This window comes from Lolium rigidum, chromosome 6 (genome assembly GCF_022539505.1).
Source record: "Lolium rigidum isolate FL_2022 chromosome 6, APGP_CSIRO_Lrig_0.1, whole genome shotgun sequence".
Classification (NCBI taxonomy): Eukaryota; Viridiplantae; Streptophyta; class Magnoliopsida; order Poales; family Poaceae; genus Lolium; species Lolium rigidum.
This window is the reverse complement of record NC_061513.1, coordinates 91,600,233-91,627,530: the sequence shown is the minus strand read 5'-3', so window position 1 is coordinate 91,627,530 and position 27,298 is coordinate 91,600,233. Positions and strand designations below refer to the sequence as shown.

General features: G+C 43.1%; 1 protein-coding gene across 10 annotated transcripts; it reads right to left on the bottom strand.

The window, feature by feature from the left end:
• Positions 1 to 19,880: 19,880 nt before the first annotated feature.
• LOC124665920 lies at positions 19,881 to 26,966 on the bottom strand. Of its 10 annotated transcripts, none has more exons than XR_006990747.1 (13): positions 26,746 to 26,966; positions 26,542 to 26,662; positions 26,106 to 26,280; positions 25,776 to 25,847; positions 25,354 to 25,684; positions 24,751 to 24,900; positions 24,116 to 24,154; positions 23,124 to 23,214; positions 22,997 to 23,059; positions 21,598 to 22,922; positions 21,148 to 21,201; positions 20,094 to 20,189; positions 19,881 to 19,921 (listed from the first exon to the last, which is right to left on the bottom strand). XR_006990747.1 is itself a non-coding variant. In XM_047203272.1 (5 exons), exons 1-4 carry the CDS (start codon positions 25,450 to 25,452, stop codon positions 23,134 to 23,136), a joined length of 369 nt encoding a protein of 122 aa, XP_047059228.1. In that variant the 5' UTR covers positions 25,453 to 26,072; the 3' UTR covers positions 22,928 to 23,059; position 23,133. The 10 variants fall into 10 exon arrangements, 1 of the variants encoding a protein (XP_047059228.1); XR_006990742.1 differs by having other exon boundaries at positions 21,598 to 21,751; positions 21,867 to 23,059; positions 23,133 to 23,214; XR_006990748.1 differs by having other exon boundaries at positions 21,598 to 21,751; positions 22,834 to 23,059; positions 23,133 to 23,214.
• Between the last annotated feature and the right edge of the window lie 332 nt (positions 26,967 to 27,298).

Genomic DNA, 27,298 nt, shown 5'->3' with positions numbered 1-27,298 from the left:
GCTCTCCTCCACCGCTTCCCCGTCAGCGAGGAAGCGGAGATCGCTCTCCCCGTCGGTTTGGGATTTGTCATCCTCGGACCAGACGGAGGAGTCATGGTCCTCTTTGTCCCACTTCGTTGGGGCGAGGATGTCGTACGCCGCTTGCGTACCCCACGAGGGCGTCGACTCTCGGATGGGAGAGGACACGTGGGAAAGATCCGACGAAGAAGAAGAGGAAGAGGAAGAGGACATGGTTGCAGGGGAGGGTTTTTGGAGTGCTACTGCGGAAGGGGTAAAGAGGAGAACTGTTCGATGCGGCTAAATAAAAGGAAGTGGGGTTTTTAATTTCCGAGCAGTTCTCGAGGACATGGTGCCAAAACTGTCAAATCGTGCGGAGAAGTTGGGCAGGCAAGTCGTCATGATGAGGCATGCTGCGACAGCTCCGCTCTGCCGTGACACGACCCCTCCGAGGAAAACAGAGTGGTTTTGAAATTATCATTACCAAAACCAGGGGGCATGTGTTATCACCGGATTTTGGCTAAATCAGGAGGTGGGCCGCGATCAAGATGGGCTTGGAAGATTACATATGGAAGATCTATGAAGCGGCCTCGCACGGAGAATTTGGGCTAGTTAGCCCGTGTATCTTAATATAATAGGTTGTGTATCGGTTTAGAAGATAGAATCTTACTCGTGCACGGTTTAGTGCACGCCCTCATTAGAAAGTCCCCTGGACTATAAATATGTACCTAGGGTTTATGGAATAAACAACAACTCACGTTCAACCCCAAAACAAACCAATCTCGGCGCATCGCCAACTCCTTCGTCTCGAGGGTTTCTATCGGGTAAGCGACATGCCGCCTAGATCGCATCTTGCGATCTAGGCAAGCACAAGCCCCACGTTGTTCATGCGTTGCTCGTATCGAAGCGCTTTTGATGGCGAGCAACGTAGTTATCATTAGATGTGTTAGGGTTAGCATTGTTCTTCGTTTAAGCATGCTTACGTAGTGCAACCCTTGCATATCTAGCCGCCCTCACGCCTATCTCAGGCGTGGGGGCGGCACCCCGCTTGATCATTATTTAGTAGATCTGATCCGTTACGATTGCTCCTTGTTCTACAAGGATTAGTTTAATATCCGCAATAGTTAGGCCTTACAAAGGGGGGGAGGATCCAGTGGCACGTAGGGTGGCGTTCGCAAGTCCTAAACGGGATGTTCCGAGGATCAACTTCATGTTGGTTTTGAGGCCTTGTTTAGGATCGGCTTACGAGCACCGTGCGTGGCCGCGAGGCCCAACCTCGGAGTAGGATGATCCGATTATGCGGTGAAAACCCTAAATCGTCGTAGATCTCATTAGCTTCATCTTGATCAAGCAGGACCACCAAGTATTCGTGCACCCCGCACGGATCATGGGTGGATCGGCTCTTTGAGCCGATTCACAGGATAACCTGAGAGCCGATCGAGGCTCGTATTTAATGTTTACATGTATGCCCCGCAGAAACTAAGCGAGGCATCCCCATCACCTTCCCGACCAGGTATAGGTCAGGTGGCACGCCCTTGCACTTCGCAACGCCGCGTGTGACCAGAAGAGCATTGCGGGCCGTCGCTCGGAGGGGTCTCAGCCAGCCGCAGCTCTAGGCTCTTCCCGGCTCTACGGTGTTGACAAGGCCGCTGCCCGCCGGTGGGTTTTGGCAGTCAACAATGACATAAGAAAACTATGTGCTTTGGTTTTTCATTTTTCTGATTTTTTATATTTTGATGCCCATTTGAATCTTGTCAAATCCTAGATTTGACCAAGATAATTTAAACAAGTTTAAAACATGAAAATGAAAAGGGAAGCATGTATCCTTCTTAGTCACTCTAAAATGAAGTTTTTGGGAGGTTTTTGAAATTTCCATGTAGGAAACCCAAAACCACTTCTCTTCATGCATGATTGACTTCATAAGACAGAGTTTAGGGTTAGGGGTAGATATATACATGATTTTTATGGTTTGAATATGTCTAGACCTTGTTTATCAACTTGAATGCTTACTATATGACATAAGAATGCTATGTGCTTTGGTTTTTATTTTTCTATTTTTTTGAATTTTATACCCATATATTTGAATCTTTGTGAAATCCTAGGTTTGACCAGGATTTAAACAAGTTTAGAACATGAAAATGAAAAGGTAAGCCTGGATCCTTCTTAGTCACACTCTAAAATGAAGCTTTTGGGAGGTTCTTGAAATTTCCATGTTTGAAACCCAAAACCACTTCTCTTCATGATTGACTTAATAAGACAGAGTTTAGGGTTAGGGGTAGATACATGATTTTCCTGGTTTGAATATGTCTAGACCTTGTTTATCAACTTAATTGAATGCTTACTATATGACATAAGAAGACCTTGGTTTTTCAATTTTTTTGATTTTTTTGATTTTTTATGCCCATTTGAATCTTGGTCAAATCATAGGTTTGACCAAGATTTGAACAAGTTTAAATCATGAATATGAAAAATTAACCATCTATCCTTCTTAGTCACTCCAAAATGTAGCTCTTGGGAGGGTTTTTGAAATTTCCATGTTTGAAACCAAAAACCACTTCTCTTCATGCATGCTTGACTTCATAAAGATAGAGTTTAGGGTTAGGGGTAGATATATACATGATTTTCTCGTTTGAATATGTCTAGACCTTGTTTATCAACTTGAATGCTTACTATATGACATGCAAAGACTTGCTTTGGTTTTTGATTTTGTTTAATTTTGAATTTTTATGCCCATTTAAATCTTGGTCAAATCCTAGGTTTGACCATGACTTAAACAAGTTTAAAACATGAATATGTAAAAGTAAGCATGTATCCTTCTTAGTCACTCCAAAATGAAGCTCTTAATTAGGAGGGTTTTTGAAATTTCCATGTTTGAAACCAAAAACCACTTATCTTCACATGCATGCTTGACTTTATAAAACAGAGTTTAGGGTTAGGGGTAGATACATGATTTTTCAGGTTTAATATGTCTAGACCTTGTTTATCAACTTAATTGAATGCGCGCATACTATATGACATAACAAGACCTTGGTATTCATTTTATTTGGATTTTTATGCCCATTTGAATCTTGGTCAAATCCTAGGTTTGACCAAGATTTGAACAAGTTTAAAACATGAATATGAAAAGGTAAGCATGCATGTATGCTTCTTAGTCACTCCAAAATGAAGCTCTTGGAAGGGTTTTTGAAATTTCCATGTTTGAAACCAAAAACCACATCTCTTCATGCTTGACTTCATAAGACAGAGTTTAGGGTTAGGGGTAGCCACATACATGATTTTTCTGGTTTGAATATGTCTAGACCTTGTTTATCAACTTAATTGTATGCTTATTATATGACATAAGAAGACTATGTGCATTGGGTTTTCATTTTTTTATCCCCATTTGTTGAATCTTGGTCAAATCCTAGGTTTGACCAAGATTTAAACAAGTTTAAAACATGAATAATATGAAAAGTAACCTGCATCGATCCTTCTTAGCCACTCCAAAATGAAGCTCGTGGGAGGTTTTTGAAATTTCCATGATTTTTCTGGTTTGAATATGTCTAGATCGACCTTGTTTATCAACTTGAATGCTTACTATATGACATACACAGACTATGTGCTTTGGTTTTTGATTTTTTTGAATTCTTATGCCCATTTGAATCTTCGTCAAATCCTAGGTTTGACCATGACTTAAACAAGTTTAAGACATGAATATGACAAAGTAATCATGTATCCTTCTTAGTCACCCCAAAATGAAGCTCTTGGGAGGGTTTTTAAAATTTCCATGTTTGAAACGAAAAACCACTTCTCTTCACCATGCATGCTTGACTTCATAAGACAGAGTTTAGGGTTAGGGGGTAGATACATGATTTTTCAGGTTTAATACGTCTAGACCTTGTTTATCAACTTAATTGAATGCTTACTATATGACATAAGAAGACCTTGGTTTTTCAATTTTTTTTTGAATTTTTATGCCCATTTGAATCTTGGTCAAATCCTAGGTTTGACCAAGATTTGAACAAGTTTAAAACATGAATATAAAAAAGTAAGCATGTATGCTTCTTAGTCACTCCAAAATGAAGCTCTTGGGAGGGTTTTCGAAATTTCCATGTTTGAAACCAAAAACCACATCTCTTCATGCTTGACTTCATAAGACAAAGTTTAGGGTTAGGGGGTAGATACATGATTTTCTGTTTTGAATATGTCTAGACCTTGTTTATCAACTTAATTGAATGCTTACTATATGACATAAGAAGACTATGTGCCTTGGTTTTTCATTTATTTTGATTTATTTTGAATTTTATGCCCATTTTTATGCCCATTTAAACAAGTTTAAATCATGAATATGAAAAATTAGTCACTCCAAAATGTAGCTCTTGAGAGGGTTTTTGAAATTTCCATGTTTGAAACCAAAAACCACTTCTCTTCATGCATGCTTGACTTCATAAGACAGAGTTTAGGGTTTGGGGTAGACAGCGACGCGCCGACGCGTGGACGAAATTTATTCTCTCGTCCCTCGACATGCACTTGCCGTTGTCTTCAACAGTCCGACACGAGCAAAGGAAGCTTTTATGGAGCCCAACGGAGAGGGGCTCCATTTCTCGAGCGGTAGCGAGGTGACATGCACCATGTCACCGTGTGACATGCGGCCTAAATCCAAATTTAAACATTGCGAAAAAATCTGAAAAAATCATGCACGTTCACAACTCATATTAAGATAACCCCTAAAAATTTCAGATCAAAATTCGAAACATACATCGAGAAACAAAAAAGAGAAACTCAGATGTGAATAGTCTAGAGAGAAACTCAGATTTGAATTCGGGAACTATTCATGATAGATTTCTCTTTTTTGTTTCTCGATGTATGTTTCGAATTTTGACTTGAATTTTTTAGGGGTTATCTTAATATCTATGAACATGCATGATTTTTTTTCAGATTTGTTCGCAGTGTTCAAATTTGAATTTAAACCGCATGTCACACGGTGACATGCAATAGGTGCATGTCACCTGATCTGCGGTGACGCTGGGGCTAAAAAGAAGACCTTTCCACCTCATTTCCTCCACTGTTTCACATATTTTAGCTTCTATTTATGCGGTGCCGTGGAGGTGGGGGTCTGGTCGTCACCCTCCTCCTCCCCACCTCATTTCCTCCACTGTCTCGCAACTCCTTGATCTACTACTCCTATCCATATACATGCCACTCAAATGGATGTATTTGTAGATACATCCATTTTAGTGGCAGCTAATATGGACCGGAGGAAGTACTAATAATATGAGGCATGTTTTTGAGCTGGCCCTGTTTAGTAGAGTTTACATTTGAGAGTTACATCTTTCTACCACCATTATTTTTGATTTAGCTTGTCTTTTGTGCCCACCATTTTATCGAGCAGGGTTAATGCAAGATCCATAGCAAACTAGCTTCTCATGACATTTTTTTGGCGGAGTGCATCTTCTCATGGCGAGCTAGCGACTTTGCCTACTAGAGTTTTTTTTTGTTGAACTACATTTTTTGGATTTTCCCATTTTATTTGTGCACAAGCTATGAGCCGCCCGCAATTCAGCACCATATATTGGCGGGATTTTCTAGTTCAATTGTTTTGTACTAGGATATTAGCAGGATGCTATCTTCTAGGGCTTTCATTTCCCCTATATCCAGCCCCACCCACGGACAAGCAAGGGCCTCTCTCCCTACCTCGCACCTAGTCCGTCTCGCTCCCTCTCAGCCCTCCATCCGTAGCCGACATCCACCGCGCCGGAGCCGCCTCGCCGACGCCGTCAACCACACTCCGTCCGCTTCGTCGGATCTCGCTTCCCCGACTCACCGGTTCATCTTACCGGCCGGCGAGATCGGTACACAAAGCGCCACCATGATCCACCGAACCAAAACGAACGGCCAACGCGCCACCTCCCCGCCGACCAAGGTTGAACACTTTGTCCGGCAGCTTTTGTTATGTATTTGATTTCCGAGACTAGTTTATTGCTTGCTTCCACTGCTTGTTATTAGCATCTGTTTTTTTTGTAATGCCTGCTAGATATTCCCCTCGAGAATGCCTACGAAGAATCTCGGAGGCAAAATATCTTGCAGTAATAAGATAATTGCAGCCAAGCTCGAGCATACTGTGGAATGGGACAAAATCACCGCACCCCAAGTCGTTGCCGAGATTTTTCACCCGTGTGATGTGCCGCCAAAAGGACGATTCCGTGGGGCAGCTGCTGAAGAAGGTATTTAGCCGCACTGCTCAAATTTCATATGTGTTGTTTGCTGATTGATTTGATGAACTTTGATTTGCAGCAGCCTAGCCACCGCTCATGTTCCTAACAAAGACAAGTGAGCGCGCCAATGATGCGTACATTGGTAGAAAGGAGGCGGGATTTGGTCCTATTGTTCTAGCAAGCAATCATTTGAGGGGCCGCCTAGGATCAAGCACATCCGGATCCTCCCGAGCTCAACATTAAGGAGGTAATTTTATAATAGTGTTTTAAACATGACATAATCTAATGTACCGAAAGAGATCAAACTCGTCAACAGGAGTGGAGTGGTATAGATGGTAGAGATATAGATATAGATTTCAGATTTCCTAATTTTTTCTTGAAAATAGGGTCGCCCCGGCCTCTCGCATCCAAATGATGCACCCACCCTTTTATTGCAATGTTTTAGACTCCATTTAAGGTTTAGAAACTCATGGGTTGCTCAAAGTGGTGACATGAATCAACCAACATATTTCCTTTTAATCTGCCGATTGATTTTATGCATGGCAAATCGCGAAGCAAGTGATCGCTCATGTCCCCGCTAAGCAGCATTGTAGCACAGATGTCCGCAGTTCCAGTTGATGCAAACGTTTGTAGGAACAAAACAGAAGGATGTGGCAATGGGGAAGCTAAGATTAGGCGTCTTCAAAAGGACTTGGATGTGGCCACTTGGCGGAACAAAGAAATGAACCGAGGATGGAATTCTACAATTCAAGATGGCCTACATGCCGTTGCCGATCCGCAGAAGCTAGTGGCCGGCAACTTGGTTACCGCTTTGGCTGATGCAGATGTCCATGAGATCAACTCGGACGATCTTGGAACAGGTGAAAGCACGAGCGTAAACTCGCACTCATCTTTGCATGTAGATGATTTTCAAAGGGTGATGCAAGAGCCGCTATATGAATAGATTGTTGTTTTCAGTTGATGATGTCCCTGGTTCTTTTGTTTACTTATGTGCTGGTAGTACTTAGGGGAACTAGCTTGTACAAGTAATTTTTTTCCGATAAAGTTGTACAAGTCAATGGCACATGCTTCGCATGTTTGACCAATTAAGTTAAAAAGCTTCACAAAATCCTGCGTCGAAGTTGTTTCACTAAAAAAAAGAGCTCTCACGTGCAAGGCACGTGTAATTTACTAGTATATACTAGTACTAGTAGAGATGGTACACCTAGACATTAGAGATTTGTTTGTTTTAAAGATATTTTTAATTGTGTACAAGATGGAAAATATAACTTTAGGGCATCCACAATGTTGCTATTGCCAAATCTGATACGATGGTGAATTTGGCTTTGGTGTGAAATATAGCAATAGCTCCACAATGTAGTGGTTCCAAATATTTATAACGTGGGTCCCGCCATCAAGCTAAAACAACACATAAAGCCAATATGGAACTACTCTCACAATGTAGGGAACTAGTTCCAAATGCCAAAAGTGAAATTTGGCATCGGAGCACCTACTTGCTCCGGTTCCTCGTTTTTCTGGTTTTGGAACTACCTCTACAATGTATGGAACTAGTTCCAAAAGCCAAAAATCAAATATGGAACCACTTTTGGCTACACGTTGTGGATGCTCTTAGCAAATTCCTAGTATTTTTCATGGTCGATGTAAAAAAGTATTTTTCATGGTTGATGTAAAAAAACAAGTTTTTTTCATGGTCGATGTAAAAAAAGAGAGAAAACATGTCTCATAAAAAGCCTTATGGTTAGCACATTTTTTTACGGAGTAACTCTTTTTTACATAGCCCAAATTACTATTCGATTTTCCATTGAAATATTTTATGTGTATAAAGCAAGCGAAGAAGTACACATGCATTTTTCGTTTTATTCTTTTTTGACATTTCAAAATGTATAGAAGATGAATTTCGAAATAAAGAGATCATATGCACCCAAGAACCAACAAGCATATCCCCTTGACCCCGAACATACTCGTGGCCCTTTTGTTGTGGCTTTTTTTGCCTTTTTGGCTTTTGGATTTTGGAAGCCAAAAACAAATATTATATTCTTTTGGCTTCCAAAATCCAAAAGCCAAAAAGCCACAAGCAAAAGGGCCCTCAGCCTTCGCACCTGGGATTTCGTAGGCTAGGGTTCCACAGTTTTCCACCAACCAGTAATAATTTCAACTCCGCCCCAAAATTCCCGCCGAAATCCCCCCCCCCCCGCTTCCAAAATTCAAAGCGATGTGAAATAAGTACAGTGTCGATCTTATCCCCCCGGACCGCTCAATTCAGACCTATCACCGGCGGCGCCGAACCCCGCATCTCTCTCTCACGCTTCCACCCTGCATGACCCACCGGATCATCTCACACGCCGGCGCCGGCCCACCGTCCCACTCCCACACCAAGCACTACCGCCTTCTCATCGGCCACCGTAGTGACCGACGACGTTCCGCCGTCTCCCTTGCTTTTTAGCAAGCCGGAGTAGCTTCCACCTCCCCCACCCCCACCGACGACCACCGTACCATACGAGCTCCTCCGTAGCCGACTTCCACCGCCGCCTTGTCGGCCGACAGATCACCATCGCCGGGTTCTCGTATCTTAATCCCCGACTCCTTCCGTCCACCGGACTGGAGAGATGGGCGCCTCCATGGTCCACGGCAGGAAACCAAAGCGTACACGCGCCCACTTCCAAGAAGGTTGATATGGCCGCATTCGTTATGCATGTGATTTCGAAAAGTATTTTTTTGCTTACTTGCACCGCCATCTCATTAGCATTTTTTTTGTAATGCATGCTAGATATTATTGCAATACGTAAGAATGAATTAAAAGAGAAACGGATACTGGAATATATGTAGAAGATATGCAAGCCGTGTGGGCACAAGCATTTGTAACGCTATTGCCTCTAGTGCAAACCTCGAACAAAATCGGAGAAGAACCCTTTCCCTCCCCAAAGATAAAGAACAATGTTATGATTCACAATTTGATCCTCGCCGAGCCTCTTGGAGAGCCGACTCGTGAAGATGCCTTGCCTGACCATTCTCCTCAACCCCACCAGGTGATTTCTGTGTTTTTACTTTGAGATATCCGTTGCAACTTCCATGTGTAGTATACTTGTATCCTGAATCCCACCAAACATGTTCACATGCCACCTCTAGGTCTCCTTAATGCATCATATATATGTTTCAGCATGCACGTCATCCTTTACTGTTCTTCATCCTATTCCATTTGCATATCATCATATATGGGACTTCGTAGACCGAAATATCGTTTATTTGTGCTAGGAATCTGCAGCCTTCAAGTAAGAATTTCGCAGAACCACCAATGAGAGGAAGACCATTCAACAGCACCCGAATCGGTGATAGAAGAGCCGCAACCAAAAAAGAAACCTCGCTTCTCGCTACTAGACAAGCCTCAGCGATTCATGGCACTAGTTGAAGAAAATAACGAAAATGCTAAGAGTACTCGAAATAAAAAAACGTGGTGAACACCCCAAGCGGTTGAATCAGCCACCTGTTACCAATCCAATCAACCAGACGACAATCGGCAGCAGAATCCAGCTTCCACAAGAACTTCTCAGCCACAATTGGCAGCAGAACCAGCTTCCACAAGCAACTTCTCAGCCACAATTGGCAGCAGAATCCAGCTTCCACAGCAACTTCTCAACAACAATTGGCAGCAGAATCCAGCTTCCACGGCAACTTCTCAGCCACAATTGGGATCAGCAAGTAGCCGTGGTAGGAAATACCGCCCAAGGACACACCGTACCGGGCCCCACCGACACAACCACAACCGGCCAAACACTCGTTAGCACAACATCAACAAACCGTTGATGATCTCCCACTGACCCATATTAGTCCTGCCATAGACAACTCCCCTGAGGATGAGCCCCACACCGAAGAAGGTACATTTTCCAATGCTTATAGTTTCATTCTCCGTTATAAAGTTATACTTTATAGATAAATAAATAAATATATATATATATAAATATATATATCTACCTTGATAGCTTGATGTAATGCTTAACTTTGTAGTTGCACCACGATCAAGAAAAACGAGGGGCCCAACAGTAGGGAAAATGTTCGTAGCTAAGCTTGCCGGGATGGAATCAAGATTTCGCCTTTCATCTATCGTAGGTGGCGTAAGGCCACTGGACCCGAAGAATCTTGTAAATTAGCATCGGATGTAGGAATTTTCGTCAGGAATGAAATTCCTATCTTCCCAACATGGAAAGAGCACGTAGACACCTCTCGCGCATTTTGAAAAATTAGTGCACAGAGTTACACGTAAGTCATCTTTCTCTTGGTAATGTTACTCATACTAGTATACCACATTGGCACGTCCCGTTCCTTCTAGCTTGTTGTTGGCTCTATGTATATCGCACCAACGGTTTATATTGTTGTGAACAGCTAAGGTTCGAGTTCGATGAGGACCAAGAGGAAGTAAAGCATGTTCTCAACAGTCTATTCTCAGACTGTCTGCGCCAGTATCGCAGCAGGCTAAAGAAGAAATACTTCACTGGAAAGATTACTGGGAGTGTTCCAACTATATCTCCTTTTAAGCAAATGACTGACAAACAGTGGGGAGATCTTGTGAAGCACTGGGTCCGATCCAAAGAATATGGTATGATTTGTAAGACCGAGACCAGATCACATCTTGGATTCTTATTTATAGCAAGTTGTCTCACTAGTCTCCTTTTGCGTAATTTGGCTAAACAGAATCGAAAAACCGCGGTAAACTACTTTTACCTAGCCGTACGGGATCTCGTAACCTTATAGTGCACATTCGGCAAAAAGTAAGGACATGTTGTTTTATACTCGCTATTTAGAAATATTTTAGTAAAAGATCATGCAGAGTATATACACCAAAGGTGCAGCTTATATTATGATCCTCCATTTCAACCACGTTATTCGATTTATAAATGGTAGTACTAAAATGCAGATGTTACATAATGCAAGTAAAAGGGAACCAAACAAAGAGATGACTTCGCCGCAGATTTTTGAAGCATGCCAGAAGAACAAACTTGAAGTGATTGGAGAAGTCGCACAGAGTGTTCTTGTAAGTCTTCTCAAAGATTGAAATTTTGTGACGACTCACATCCCAACTTGTAGGAGTAGTAAAGTACATGTCAATATGATATTATATATGTTTATTAAAATTCATGTGATGTGAATCAGACATGCCAAACTCGTAGGAATAAAAGTAGGTCATACACATGATAAATCTACTATCAAGCAAGTTTCTCTGTAGTAACTATCATGTTTACACATGTGTACGAACTGAATTTTTTGCAGGAAGATATGAAATTAGAGATGGCAAAACCCGGTAAAAACGGTCTGGAAAAAACCGATGAAGAATGTGTGAAGGCATTTTCTATGGCAATAAAAAAGAAAGGCATTGCCAAAAACACTTTCTTACGGAATGCTGGACTCGCCGAAGTGCAAGTCCATGTCCAAGTCAAAGTATTTGCATGCTCAAGTTCTAGAGGAGCAACTCCAAGTAGAACGAGCTGCATCACCTGCGCTAAGACTAGAAGTCGACAATTTTAGAACGATAGCAAGCACGTAAGGAGGCCCTACCGGAGCAGGTTAGGAATGCTAGTAAGTAGTAAGAAGAGTATCTCGCTAGATAATTGGAGATGAACGGGGACAAGTGACGGGTCATTACCTTGGTCTTGTAAAATGGTTCCTTAGTCTGAGCATATTTCGTAGGTGCATTTATCTGCAATTGCTATGATCTTGGTGGTCGTTTCCTTGTTGTGATGTGGATTTTTTTTTGAACCGGAACCCTGCTGATTGTTAATATTATAAGTGGATTGCCTAGCCCTTTCCATTAGTTCCGACTTGTGGTTCCGTTGGCTCGTGGATGAAGCTTGACATGGTATCAGAGCCCATAGTCTCAAGTTCGGACTTTTGGTCGCGTTGGCTAGTGCATTAAAGCTTGACACTGATGATTTTCTGTGATCCATTGATTTCCAGACTTTCTACATATAGCCCAGGTCTAGAAGCTTGTCAACTGGTCTCGGTTCATTCATCGCCGTATTGAGTGCAATGAACGGAACAGTTGCTTCTCCTTTGTGTTGTGCCGCAACACAACAGACTGTTCCTCGCTTCCGTACAAGGCGAGTTGTGAACAGAGATACTTATGTATGCTACCAAATTTCGACTCCATATAATCAATAGCTTAACAACCGTCTAATTCAAAATCTCAACACTGTAGCATATACCTCCTGCCTATCGAATACAATTATTTCACACACTGAAATATTTTGTACGCGTTTTGAATTGGAGAACATGGGAACCGACTTTGGTTTCTGATTATGACTTGATGTGACCCTAGGCCCTGGATTCCTGAGCAGAAGGTATGTGTAAAAACAAAGAGATTACGAAGTGCTAATTCCCTTTTTTTGTAAGTCCTGGTGGCATTGACACTCCTTTCTTACTTGCTATATTTTTTTGGTGTTTATATATAATAGAGAATTACCAGCTTATTGTCGAACCCGTTAGATTTTGGGCAATAATTGTTACGTGGCTGCTTCTTAATTAAAGTTTATCATGTCATGTAGATGGATTTGTGAAAGATGCAGCGGGTCGTTCTTCAAATCGTCTACATGGGATTCCCATCTACATGTATGTTCATGGTTTCATGGAGTACTTCAGCTCATAGCAGCCACATACGATCCTCGAAGATTTGCATTTTTTTTGACCTTGCAAGATTTGCATTCAATGTATCGCCAAGGCGCGTCCGTGAGAACTCTAGAAACATCTTCGTCGGACTCGTTTTGGCGCGTGCAGTTCCCGACCGAATCCAATGAATTTTGACCGTTCTCTTAAAAAAAAGGAACTTTGACCGTTGGATCAAGCGTTGGAGAACTGATGTGCCAACGGCCAATAATTATGATCGTGGTAACCGATTTTCAACGTGATGATGAATTGATGTGACATTTGGCCGTACTAGTACGGTCTCATATTTTTGTATTACTTAGTACTTGGACTGTGGCCAAATTCGAAATCTCATTCCAACGGCAAAACTTCCCGCCCGAAAAATACAAATATTTCACACGCTTCTAACTTCCCATTCTACCCTCGTAAAGATGACAACAATGTCCATGTATAAGTCGGTTGGTGGGGGTCTACCCGTCATTTTTTTCGATCACCACCTCCCTAGCTCCGGAAACTCCCCGAAAAAAAATTCATTTCCCTCACTCTCTCCTCTGAGACCACCCACCGGAACTTCCCAAGTCCCTCTCTCTCCCACCTCCACGGCCACCGCACCGGAACATCCCCGCCGGACTTCCCTGGCCTACCCGAGGCCTCGCGATCCTCGTCATCCGGCTGTCTGCCGGAGCCGCTTCATCGACGCCGTCATCAACCGGACCGGATCATCCCCGCCGAACCTCGAAACCATATACTCATCCAGCAGTCTACCGCAGTCGTTTCAGCTGCGGTATCGTCCACCCCACCGGAGCCGCTTCGCCGGATCCGTCGTCCACCGCATCGGATCTAGCTCACCGACACCACTGTGCATTAACCGGATCTGCTTCACCGGCGCCGTGCATGATCTAAACTCTTCTACTGTCGCTTTTCTATTGCTTGCCTGCAAGTTCTTCTTTAATCTTGGGGGAACCTGTTTGTGCTAACAACGCGCCATTACGTTTTTGTAGATGAGATGAGTAACCAAGAAGTGTAATGGCCGTCTCTCCAACCCCAAGTAGCACATGTAGTGTACTTCATCACCGGATCTATCAACCCCGTGAAGATCTCGCTGTGACTCCCACGAGTGCTTCTCCTAATGTAAGTCCCTTGTTTTAGCGCCATGTTCTGGGTTCAGATGCTTGTTGTCTGAAGCTCTTTTAGTTCATTCCTAGCTATGACAGTAACACCTTGCTATTCTCTAGTTCATTGCTAACTTTAAGCGATTAAACATTTTGGTTTGCATTCCCTGCTCTGTAGATGTAGCCATCATAACTTCTATCTTGCTCAGTCGTTGTTACAAAAATTATAGGCTGCTACTATTTTGTTCATGCCAATCTTGTTCTCCCCGAACATGTTGGTTCGCATTCCCTGTACTACAGGTGATGCCGTAGTTATTTCTATCTACTTCGTCGTAAGCTAACAAAGTAACCGCTCGCTATTAGTTCCCGCATGCTATCGCTCTGCCATCCTGCAGTACACATTTATTTGATCTCGTCACAGTAGCTACTTCGATCATAATTTTGTCTGCAACCTGATTCTTCAAATGCTGCAATATTAACTTGTTTCTCTTACTTGGCATGGCGCTCACATATGGAATGCTGAACATATTGGTGTGCATTCCCCCTTCTACAAGTTCACAGGTGATCCCACTATATTCCGTTTCTGGTCCATCCTAAGCCGTAGCATTTACTATCCTCTATGTGTTGCTCATTACAACTTTATATCCCGAAACAAATTGATTTGCAATCCCTTATCTACAAGTTTATGAGTGATGCCATTATAACTTCTATCTGTTTTATTCCTAGCTATTATAGAAGTTTATATCCCGAAACATCTTGATTTGCATCCCCTTCACTATAAGTTCAGGAGTATTTTGATTTGCATCCCCTTCACTATAAGTTCAGGAGTATTATTTAGTTCACGGCCAATTTGAAGTAATTGCACTTGGCACATGTTGGTTCACATTCCCTCCTCTTTAGCTTCTGCCATCGTAACTTCTATTTTTGGTTTACATTCCCTGTCTCGTAGATGTAGCCATCATAACTTCATCTTGCTCGACCGTTGTTACAAAATTTATAGCCTCGCTACTATGTTGTTCATGCCAATTTTGTACTCCCCGAACATGTTGGTTTGCATGGGACTCGACAAGTAGTAAGTCCGCCGTTTCATTCTAACGTGCTCGTTATATTGGCTGTTGGTATGCGGCATGCACTCTTTGTTTGCTTATTGTGCGCATTACAATGATCTTGTTATAACAACGAAATGATGAGTTCCAAATTCTTTGGCAAACAATTTTGTAGTGTCTTTGCCTTTCCATTGTTGCTGTCTTAACTTGTAATGTTTTTGTTTCGTATATAGGTGTTGCATGGACAACTTAAAAGATTGCCGAATGGCTTCATTGTATTGCTAGGTTTAATTACCATTCAATTTCTCCGGGTTCCGTAATATTTTTTCAAAGCCTTGCAAACTGATGTAATATTTAGTTAGTTTTTATAGTACTTTCGCGCATTTTTTCTATGGTGCTTGTGGTAAGTGAGGCTATCCGACGTAAATCATGTGCCGCGTAAATATTCTCAGTATCTAAATCACAAATTCCCATCCCTTAAACGGCCCAATTAAGCGAAATCACATATATGCCGGCCCGCAAAATCCTAAAGCGCCTATTATGCCGGCATATAAAAGGTGGACCCCACCCACTACCGAGCCGGCCCCGTAACTGGAAAGCTGGCCCCACAAGCTTATTGGGCCGGCCCACTAACTTTGTGGTGGACCCCACTTGCTAATTGGGCCGGCCCGTTAACAGGATAGTGGGCCCCGCATATATTATTGGGCCGGCCCGCCGAACTGTTGGGCCAGCCCACTTGCGTTTTGGTGGACCCCACTTACTAACTGGGCCGGCCCGGTTACACCACTGTGGGCCCCACCTGCTTATTGGGCCGGCCCACTATCTTGTTGGGCCAGCCCACTTGCTATATGGTGGACCCCACATACTAAATGGGCTGGCCCTTTAACAGGAAGCGGACCCACCGTGTTTTTGGCCCGCCACTATCTTGTTGGGCCACCCATTGCTATATGGTGGACCCCACATACTAAATGGGCCGCCTTAACTAGAATGTGGACCCACCGTGTTTTGGCCCGCCCACTATCTTGTTGGGCCGCCCACTTGCTATATGGTGGACCCCACGTACTAAATGGGCCGGTCCTTTAACAGAAAGTGGACCCACTCGCTATTGGGCCGACCCACAACTCGTGGGCCTAGCTGCATATGGGGACCCCACATACTAAACGGCCGGCCCTTAACAGAATGTGGGACCCACATGCTAATTGGGCCGGCCCAGTTGCTTAAAGGTGGACCCCACTTGTTAAATGGGCCGGCCCGATAACAGGAAAGTGGGCCCCGCATGTCTTGTGGGCCGGCCCTTTTGCCTGCTGACCGGTCAAACGAGTGCATTCGGCCCGGCCCACATGCTTAGTGGGCCGGCCCGTTTAAGTTTTGACCAGTCAACCTTAGAGGTTAGGACCGGCCCACGTACTTAATGGACCAACCCAGCTATATAGTTGACCTGTCAAACTAAGTCAGCTGGCCTGGCCCGCAAACTTAATGGGCCGGCCCGCTTAAGACGTGGCAGGCCTCGTGTGGCCTACCATCTACCACGGGGTTGCGGCGGTTAACGCCGTTAACTACCGGTTAACGGCGTCTGCCACGTGTCGGTTTGCATGACGTCAGCAGTCAACGGGCTCCCGAAAACACTTGCGCAACGGTCCGATTTTCCGTGGCGGAAGGGCGCCCAAAGGCGACGGACCGAAAAAAACGTCGTAGGACTTTGCCTGACGCAGTTTCGACAACAGAACCCATATCGTCGGGTTAGGCCCATAGGCGACGAAAAATGCCCCTTAGTTGACGATTTTGGGACGTTGTCTATCAGAACTTTTCTTGTAGTGATAGTTGCTTGTTAGAATTCTATCTATCATGTCTATGTTTAGAGTACTTTGATCTCAGCTTACAATGCTTTTACAATAACTTGATCAAGATTGTGTTGGCTGCATGTCACCTTAAAAATTATTTTTGTTATCACTTACCTACTCGAGACGAGCAGGAGTTAACCTTGGGGATGCTGATACGTTGCAAACGTATCTATAATTTTTGATGCTCCATATGCTTGTTTTACACCAGTTGCTATATGTTTTGTTTACACTTCGTGTTATTTTTATGCATTTTCTGGAACTAACCTATTAACAAGATGCCACAGTGTTAGTTCATATTTTCTGCTATTTTTGTATTTCAGAAAAGTTGTTCTAGAAATATTCTCGGAATTGGACGAAACAAAAGACGAAGTTCCTATTTTGCTGTCACGGTGACGGAGTCCAAAGGGGAGACGGAGAAGAGCCGGGAGGCGGCCACACACCCCTAGGCGTGGGCCCCCCTGGCCGCGCCTAGGCATGGTGTGCCCCCCGGGCGCCTACCGACATCGCCCTTTCGCCTATAAATTGACATCCTTGGGAAAAACCTAAATACCCGAGCCTCCATCCACGAAAAGTTCTGTAGCCGCCGCCATCGTCGACCCTAGTTCGGGAGGGTTCTGAAGCTCTTTACGGGACCCTGCCGGAGAGGGAGATCATCACCGGAGGCCTCTTCACCACCATGCCCGCTTCTGAAGTGATGCGTGAGTAGTTCATCTTTGGACTACGGGTCCATAACAATAGCTAGATGGTTGTCTTCTCCTTATGCTTGATGTTTAGATCATGTGAGCTGCCTAACATGATCAAGATCATCATTGTGTTTTCTGGGATCCGACGAATATTGAATACTATGATTGAGTTGATTATAGATCTGTTTTATATGTTATTTGTGATCTTGCATGCTCTCTGTTGCTAGTAGATGCTCTGATCAAGTATGTGCTTGTGACTCCAAGAGGGAGTACTTATGCTCGATAGTGGGTTCATGCCTCTAGAAATCTTGGAGGGTGACAATAATTCCTAAGGTTGTAGATGCGTTGTTGCTATTAGGGAGAAAACAACAATGCTTTATCCTAGAATAATTTTATTATTTACTTTACACACTTTACTTAATGCAATAATATGTTGCTTGCAACTTAATACCCAAAGTTGTTCGACTGATATCCCGAGGATGGATTATTAGTCAGATTTAGTTGGATTACGGTCTGTGAATCTTGTTGTAATGCCCAAATGAATCTCATAGTAATCATGTTGTCATGTATGATCTTTATTCTGTCAATTGTTCAACTGTAATTTATTTACCCAGCATATTATTTATCTTTATGGAGAGACACCTGTAGTGAACTGTGGACCCCGGGCCTTTCTTTTATACTGATCATCTACTGCAAATACATGTTCTGTTTCCTTACTACAAGCACTGTTCTCTTTATTTCACTACAAACAAACATCTCTTTCCACACTATACATCTAATCCTTTGTTTTCAGCAAAACCAGTGAGATTGACATCCTAACTGTAAGTTGGGCAAAGTAGTTTAGTTATGTTGTGTGCAGGTTTCACGTTGTTGCTCACACCGGTAGTGCGCCCTGCTAAAGTCATCCGGCAACAACCTTCAGAAGTGATTTCTTTCTCCTACTGATCGATTAAACCTTGGTTTTTCTTTCTGAGGGAAAACTTGTTGTTGTGCTCATCATACCTTTCTCTTGGGGTTTCCCAACTAAATTACTCTGCACAACATCAGGGGGCGTCCAACTCCCCCACGGGTGGCACCTGAGCCCAGATCGGGTCCCGATGCCACTGATCCCCGCCACCGGCCGCGCTCGCCTCGGCAAGATCTAGCGGCGCCACGCCCAGCTCCTGGCGGACCTTCGGCAGGACCCAGTGTACGCGGAGAAGAGCCCGTACTGGCACCTGTGGTTCGAGGCGGAGCACGAGCAGCGCACCAGACGTTCTTCGCATGACGCGCGGCCACGACGAGGTCTCGCGCGATGCCCTGCACGCCACCGGCATCGGCCAGGAGGCCTCCCCCATCGCCAAGGTGGCCTCTACATCGACGACGCGGCCCAAGTGGCCGCGCCACTGCCGCCGCTCGTGGAGGCGGAGGAGGACGGCCTGGAGATGCGCATCACGCTCGCGGCGTGCGTCGAGGTGAACGACCTCGAGGAGCTGGCCAAGTGGCTGCACCTCGCCGAGGTGCTCCGCACCTCCGCGCTGGAGGAGGAGGCTAGGCGAGCGCGCGAGGACGCCGACGCCTGGGCCTTCCTCGACATGGTGCACCGGCAGGAGGAGGCCACGCACCAGGCCGCACACCGGGAGTAGGAGGAGCGCCATGTCCGCCTCAAGCACGAGGCGGAGATGCAGGCGGCTGCGGGGGCGCAGCAGGAGAAGGAGGCGCGTCTAGCACGCCTGTGCAGGCCGGCCAGCCCCTTCCGGACCCGCGCTCGCCCTGGGAATAAGCCCATTGGTTGTCGTGGCCAGAATCCCTGGCGCGCTCCTGTGTCGCGCCTCACCGCCCGGGGGCGTCATCATCATCGACGCCGACAATGACGAGGAGGACGACGACTTCTACACGGACTAGGCGGCGCGCCGGCGGCTACTGCGTTCACCCCAAACCCTAGCTAGGTTTTTTTAGTTATTTAAAAGCCCATATAGGGCTTGCTTTTGTATAAACTAGATGACCAGTTGCGCTATCGCGCAAGTGGCAGAATCAATACATGAGAGAAATGCCTAAATCAGTCCAAACGAAAGCGTATTAATAATATGCTAATGGACGACAAATACATAGGATGACCCGTTGTGCCCCAGCCCAAAGACCGAACCGGAGCCTGAATAGAAGCCATACCTTACTAAAGCCAGTATTAATAATATGCTAATATGCTAATTGAAGCCAGTAAGTAAAATCATGGCGACAATCAGCAAGAAATAAAACGCAAATGAATCAACAGTAAGACAACTAATACTTTGGTTGCACACGAAGTTGATCACAAAATCACCAATAGCAGTACACTGTCATACAGCACAGATGATAGAATCAAAAAGTCGCAGCATAGTAAATAGCCAATGGCGGCAGGCAGAGATTGCGGAACATGCCCTAGGCGCTCGATACCTATTCCTACAGGTTTCACAATCACAACAAAATCCATGAGTTGGACAGTAAAATTTGGAAAATAAAACTTATGTAGAAATCTTCTGAAATCTTGTGCACAAAGTAGATTATCTAAACAAGTGCCAAGAAATACTGCACAATTCCTTACTGAAAGAATTGAAGGGCATTGCATACTTACAAAACAAGGGTTTCATATCCATAAGAATGATTGGTTTTTACGTTGGGTCGCCAAGCCTAACACAACCCTCCTCCTTTACCTGGGCCCCAGCTATTCCTAAAAGGCATAGGCAGAGTTATACTTACAAAACAAGAAGGCAAAAAAAAAGATATGGAAATCAGTCCTACAAAAAAGGAAATACAGATATTGGACTTATGAAAATTGAATGTTACTGCTCTACCAATCGCATCCACATGATAAGGTGGTTTTTAACACAAGTCCCAGGTTACCAAGATTATTAAAAAGAAGACTATTCTCAATACCCTGGAAAAAATGAGGGACCAAGAATGAAGACCTTGCAATTATATATTTAATCATAAACTATGCTGAACCAATACAAATCAGAATTGGTCGCTAGTAATAACCGTAAAAAGGTTGATCAAAGAGAACAAAGAACGAGCAAGGATATATTGTAATGAAAAGCTCCGACATAATAAGAATGACTTGGCAGCAATTTTTGACTGCACAAGGGAGAGGAAACTTCCTAGAACTCATGACTATGTAGGATGTTTGCATACTGCATCAACTATGTTAATAGGTAACCCAGACAAAATGCTGTCTTTGGAAGCACAAGCAACATTCAAGGGAGACATAGTCCCAAGGATCAAGATATTATTCCAGTACAGGCAAGGGAGACAAAGTCCCAAGGATCAAGATATTATTCCAGTATAGGCGTTCCCGCCAGGGATTTCACGGGGAACAATTCCCAGAATCTGGTCAAATTCCGTAACTACAAACAATCTCAGCCACTACAAAAGTTGGCATCAGGAAAATGGAGAAAAATAAAAACTGACGTAGTCCTAGAAGTGAAGGTTAAAGTTCAAAATTGAGTGGTGCATTAGGTATGGTACAGGTACAGGGTGCATTGCTTCAGATATAATTTTCCAGAAGTTTAACAATCTGAGATGTATCCTTTTTATACGAAACCCACGGATAAAGTCCAACCCACCTTATTACTTTTGTGAAGTTTTGATTCCAGCTGATTGAAAGAAAATAGATAAGGGTTTCAGATCACCTTCAGGAGACCAACATGGCGTTAAGTGGCTCTGTTCCTCTACGTCTTTGATACCTGTCAAGTAAAGGAGAAGCATCGAACATAAGCGTTGGGTTCAGAAATGGATACATATGCATTTGGTTAACTATATGAAACGTTCATCCATTTTTCCAGCCCATCAAAAGCAGCTCGACATCGTGCATATATCATTAATTTCAGTACAATTCTCAGTTTCTCACCACTCCACAACAAGATAATTATTTTCAAGCATTAGTCCCAAACCAAGACAAAGATGCATGCACTTTTGCCAGCAGCTCCTAGTAAGCAAAGAAGATAGATTGTGTTCCAAACAATACGTTACAGTGGCAAATGAATAATTCCTTTCCAGTTATGTATATATGAATATCCCAACAAAAAAGTTAGCTATGCTCATATAACAAATAAATGTAGACGGAATGAAGTAAAACTAACCATGTTATGAAACCTTCATCAACAAGATGCTCCAGAAGTTGCATCTACATGTCCTCAATCCTTGCTCCTTCATATCTCATGATTCATATACACCACAAAAATTCATATTAATGCCATAAATATCCTTTTCTGCCCTTTGTCGAGAAGGTAACACCTGCAGCAAAATAAATACTGATAAGTTTGATTAAATACCGTTAAAAACACTCTTATGAATTCATGTTAAGGCCATAAATAGGAAAAGAAAACTCTAATAGAGGCAAGTCGACGACCACTTCAGTCCGCCTAGTCTCCACATTGCCGCGACATCTTCCTCCACAATGAGGCTGAAACTAAACAATAACTAATAACATAAAACATTTCTGCCCACTTTCTTGGTCACAATAATCAGCATGAATCATGTTCCATTATTGCACCAATAGCTGGCAACTACATATAGGATGACTAAAAAGGGAAGCATGTATTCTTTCGAAGAATTTTTTGGGTAAATTTAAGTTTTAAACCAAAGGGGTGCCTAGAGATCTATACGTACATATAGCAAACACTATCATCTTCCTTAGCTGTAGGAACAAATTAATTGAGGAATGGGTGAGGTTTTACCACCTGCTCTATTATTATGCCTTGGCAGGACATACCAAAGTAATTGCTGGTCTCGATCAAAGTATATAACTTTTTGTAGCCGAGGCACCAGTGAAAAACCTTAATTCATAAGAGAACCACAGTTTTACAACACCTTATGAACTTGGAAGATTACTAATCAATACAGATCCACATCTCTATGCACTTGTAATAGAATAACCATAGCCAAATATTGCACAACTCAACCCTCAACTCCCATTCTATGCAAACAGGAATTACAACATCCACTTGTCAAGTCACATTGCTCTATATGGTAATGATGCGCTATAACATATTATTAAGTTTACTTATTAGAGAGAAGGCTATAACATATTATTAAGTTTACTTATTAGAGAGAAGGCTGATATGATTTTTTGCCAAACGATCCTTAGGCTAATAGTAATATCACGGCCCAAGAAAAGTAGCATTACCCACATCAAGATGTAGGCAGGGCAAAAAAGAAGCATGTTTTGATCTCCTAGAAAGAACATACAACATGGTTAGGCCCAGCTTCATACTGGTGCATTTCATCCTACTGCCACAGGGCAGTCGTTTCATAAAGCTATGGTAGTATGAGCCATTACCTCGACAACAAAATTGCATTACACTAATCCACCCTACCTTGCAAACTATATTTGGTCTAGTTTTGCAGAGCTATGATCAGCTAAGCAAACACAACACAATTGGGCCAAGGAAAAGAACCAGGTTCCCTGTAAACAATAAAACCACTTAATGTATTAATTTGGAAATATATTGGCCAAGAAGCTGTCGATAAATAAATTACATCGGAATGAAAAAACTGACAAACTAAAGCCATCCTCCATTTCACGCCAATTTTCTACTTCACCTATTCACAAGAATGAGCCAGATTCAGTAATTAGTCCATCGAAACTAAAAACCATAGCATAGACCGTGCTTACGCTAGAGGATCGAGAGAAGATCACCCCACTGTGGCATGAATAATAGATCCGAGCCAGAATATCCATTACATATGCACCTAGCCTGCAAAAATAGAAGTTTTCCTAAATGCTCCAAACCAACAATGGAAAACTAAGCATCCAGACTTTGAAAATAGCAGCGGGAAGTCGGGAAGCATAAAGAAAGATCAATGAACATTCAGTAATCTGAAAAATTATCTTGCCAGGATCACATCATGTATATAGCCAAATAGGTTTCTTTAGCTACCCCTAGTCAAGGAGCGTACTACAAAACATTGTATACATAATGAAATGGAACCGATAAACTTCTAACCCAATCTATTTTTGGTATAATGGGCAACCGCATACCATGTGATCATTGGTAAAATAAGATCTCCCATTTTGAGCTAGCATATTTACCAAAGATGCAGAAAACAGAAATCAGAATAAACTTCCATTATATATTGAAGGATAAATATTAGCTTTACAATATATAGCACAGATAATATGTCCGTGCTGAAACAACAAGCACCTCTAGACATATAATCCATAGATGTAGATTGTTTACCAAGTGCAAAGCCATGCCATCGACTTGTATGAAAGAAAAACATGGTGTTTCATCAAGATTTGTACTTTTCCACTTGCACGAACAGAACCAAAACAGAATATCAAAAAATCATGGTGTGTTTCCCCTATAGTACAGCGTGTGTTCAGTCCATAGATTTATTTTGAATTATACATCAGAAGAGCTTCGCTTTAATTCCATGACTTCCATTATAAAAAATACATACTTATTAATTACATATTGATCAGATAAGCTAATACAAACATTCAGGAAAAAGTGACTTGCGATGAGCTGTAATATATACTTATGGCAGGCATGTAAGCTACGGCATTACATTTGCACATCTAAAATTATTATGTGAGTCAAAAGAACTGGTCACTCTGCAACAAGTAAAAAAGTTGATAGGTCAATAGGTCATGACCTTTTTAGTGATGTATCGTGAGATGATCCACTCAGAGACCTGCAAGGCATTAACAGTTATAAGCAAGCTAACAACGAGTTACGCTATGGATATAACACATGCCGCTGCGAACAATCTAAAGGAAACACCAATAAATAGAGCATATAACTTATTGTATTCAAACGTATTGGTTAGCCAGACAACATTCAATCAACTTAACCATTGAAGTGCCTTTGAAGGTACACCCAGTTACGAAAGGCCTAATAAGTACTGGTTAACCAGCTTAACATTGATAATTTGATATCTCAACGTACAATGCAGTATGACAAGACGTAAAAAACAAGCTTAGGAAAATTAAAATATGGATCAGCACATAAGCAGCAGCATAAATGCTTACAGTGTAGAGCATATACAACTACAGTCTATAGCTTTGTAAAGTTACAGTGATGAGCATAGACAATTCTAAAGAAAGAACATTTAGCAAACTCTGATACAGGGTACTCAGGAATTAAACTTAGTGCACTAACACGAGAATTTGGATTAACCAAGGTTCAGTAATATTAGCCCAGCTATGAAAATCATATGGGAAAAAAGAGGCATACGCTGCAAATTGTTGTTTTGTAGGAGGAAACCCATACAAGGTCTAAGTGCTATACCGTGATTGTCTTTCCTCTCTTTTGATCAGCTGATTTATTGTTGATTGCCTCACGGACCATACCTTCGAAGAATACAACGTCCCCTGTTGGTACTTTGCTTTCTGAGTGCTCAAACTGTGAAGATCTGAAACACCAGTAGTATATTATGACCTGTAAGCATGAAAATGAAGCTTAATTCGAAGAAAGAAATCTGCAAGATTATGATAAGAGCAAATGATATTACTGACAGCTCCCTCGAACAACACAAAAGAAGAATTATCAAATAGGACATCAGGAGAATCACATTCTTATTCTCTAATTTTGAAAAACCAATAACATCCACCCTATTATCTGATTTGATGAACCTTTGGGCGATAGACCAGAAGACGGCGATGAAGCACACAGGGGAGCAAGCAAATCCGTCTAGTATCTGAAGTAGCTAGCTAATTATTTCTATGAAAAGCTTTGGAAAGTCCAAGATTTTGTGAAGCACGTGGTGTGACCTCTGTGGTATCCATTTGTGGGGAAAATGAAACCAGATTATATCATTCTTAGATGGCACAAAAATTATACCATTCAAATCAATGATAACAAAACATAAGTTGGCAGAGATGGAGATCATACCACACACCAGCGAAAGCCGCCTTCCCTGTGCACATCCTCTGTAAACCACCAAAACGCGATCGAACGATAACAATCTTTCCTGCTAGCAACCTCCAACATAATCTGGAGATCAAGTGCAGGCTAGCTTCCGTAGCCATGACCACTTCAATAATGGGTTTACACTGATGCTTCACTCCCTGAAATAAAATTAGCCTTTAATAGTTATAATTGAAATTCAAAAGGAGCTGAAAATCACAAATTCAAAAGCGAGGGACGGTGGTGATGAAGCTTCCTCCACACATTGATATTCCTCTTTGTTTTCTGTGTTAACAGCATCCTCGCCCTCTTGTCCCTGCACATATGAATATCACGCAATCAAGACATAACTAATAGTGATAAACCATGTTGGAGGTTGCTAGCAGGAAAGAACACAAAAACACAACCAAAGAGGGCATGAAGCCAGAACTATTGTTGCTCTCTTCTTGATTCTCTTTTCCTGGTAAAAACCAAAGTGTCTGTTTGACATGTGGAAATATATCAGTATTAATTATCCCAACAACACTTCAAAGTGGCTGAGATGGAATTGGTTTTGTCCTAGGAAACATAATTTCAACAAGCTCATGTTGACCACGAGTTGCTGCTACCTCGATTGGAATTGTGCCATTTTATATCATCAAATAGAACATACGACGTTGTATAATGAAGAATGAAAAAGATAAAGCAATCCACACGAACAAACGTCATGCTTAGTAACTTCAAATCAAGGTAATTACCAGCAGGTCCATATCAAAATCTCAATGATGCGGCCACGCTGCGCTACCATGACAACACGAGCTTGTACCAACTGCCGGTTGCTTGGCGGCCACCGCCGTCCATCAAATGAAGCCACCGTGATCCACCTACTGCCACCGCCGATTAACAAGAATAGAAGAACTCTGGAACCATTATCTGTATAACCAGCACGGAGAACTCAAAACTATCATTTCCAGACAGCTAAGAATTTTCAAAATAGATAGAAAATGTATCTCTCAATGTTTGTCCCTAACTCATCTAACTTCTGCGTCTCTATTTATAGGATCATAAGTATGAGTTAATTCCAATAAAATCAATAGAAGAAATAAGAGACATCATTGTATATGGAACCAGTTGCAGCGGCAAGGGGAAGGAAATACCACAAAATAAGACAAAATGGAACAAAACACTACATACACCTGGGAAGTTGCTGATGATTTGAAGCTGGCTGTAAATCACATGGCTTGTCTAGATCAATCCATCCCCAGATCCTTCTTGGAATTTCATCAACCACCTTGTAGGCATAGAGAAAACAAGTCTGCACAAACAAAGATTAGAAGCTCTAGGAGCAGGGCACTTAAAGAACGAGGCAAATATCAGGAAAAGGAGAGCAGTGTGCACCTTCTTGAGAGGGCCAAATATGGCGAGGTTAGGCAGGCGTTCTGGCAGAACGGTTCTGCACTGGTTGTGTGTGCTTCAGCTGTTGAGCAAGAGGAAGAGATGGACCAAAGTAGCAGTTCCAGGTTTGAGAGAGAAACGGGTTGGGGCTAGCCATGGCTCCCCCAGACCTGAGACGTCTCCCGCCGCCACGCGCGTCCTGTCACCGCGGCTGTTGCGTCCAGCCGTCGTACTCGCTGATCCCTGCCGCCTCTAGCCGCCGGCGTCGCTGCTCCCTGCCGCCGCCGGCGCTCGAGCGCCTTTCCCCTAGATGCACCGCCACCAGGGACGCCGCGGTGGTGCGGGCTCCCTTTGCCAGGGGCCGGCGCGGGCGAGCTCTACCAGAGACCGGGCAGGCGACCTTCGGCGCGAGCGAGCTCCGCCAGGAGCCGGTTGTGGACGGCTTCTCAAGGCGCGGCGAGGCGTCGCGCGGCCACCACTCTCCGTGCCGCCGCCCGCCTTCGTGCGGTCTCCTGCCACCGTGGTCGTCCCCGTCTGGCTCCATCCCAAGGAGATG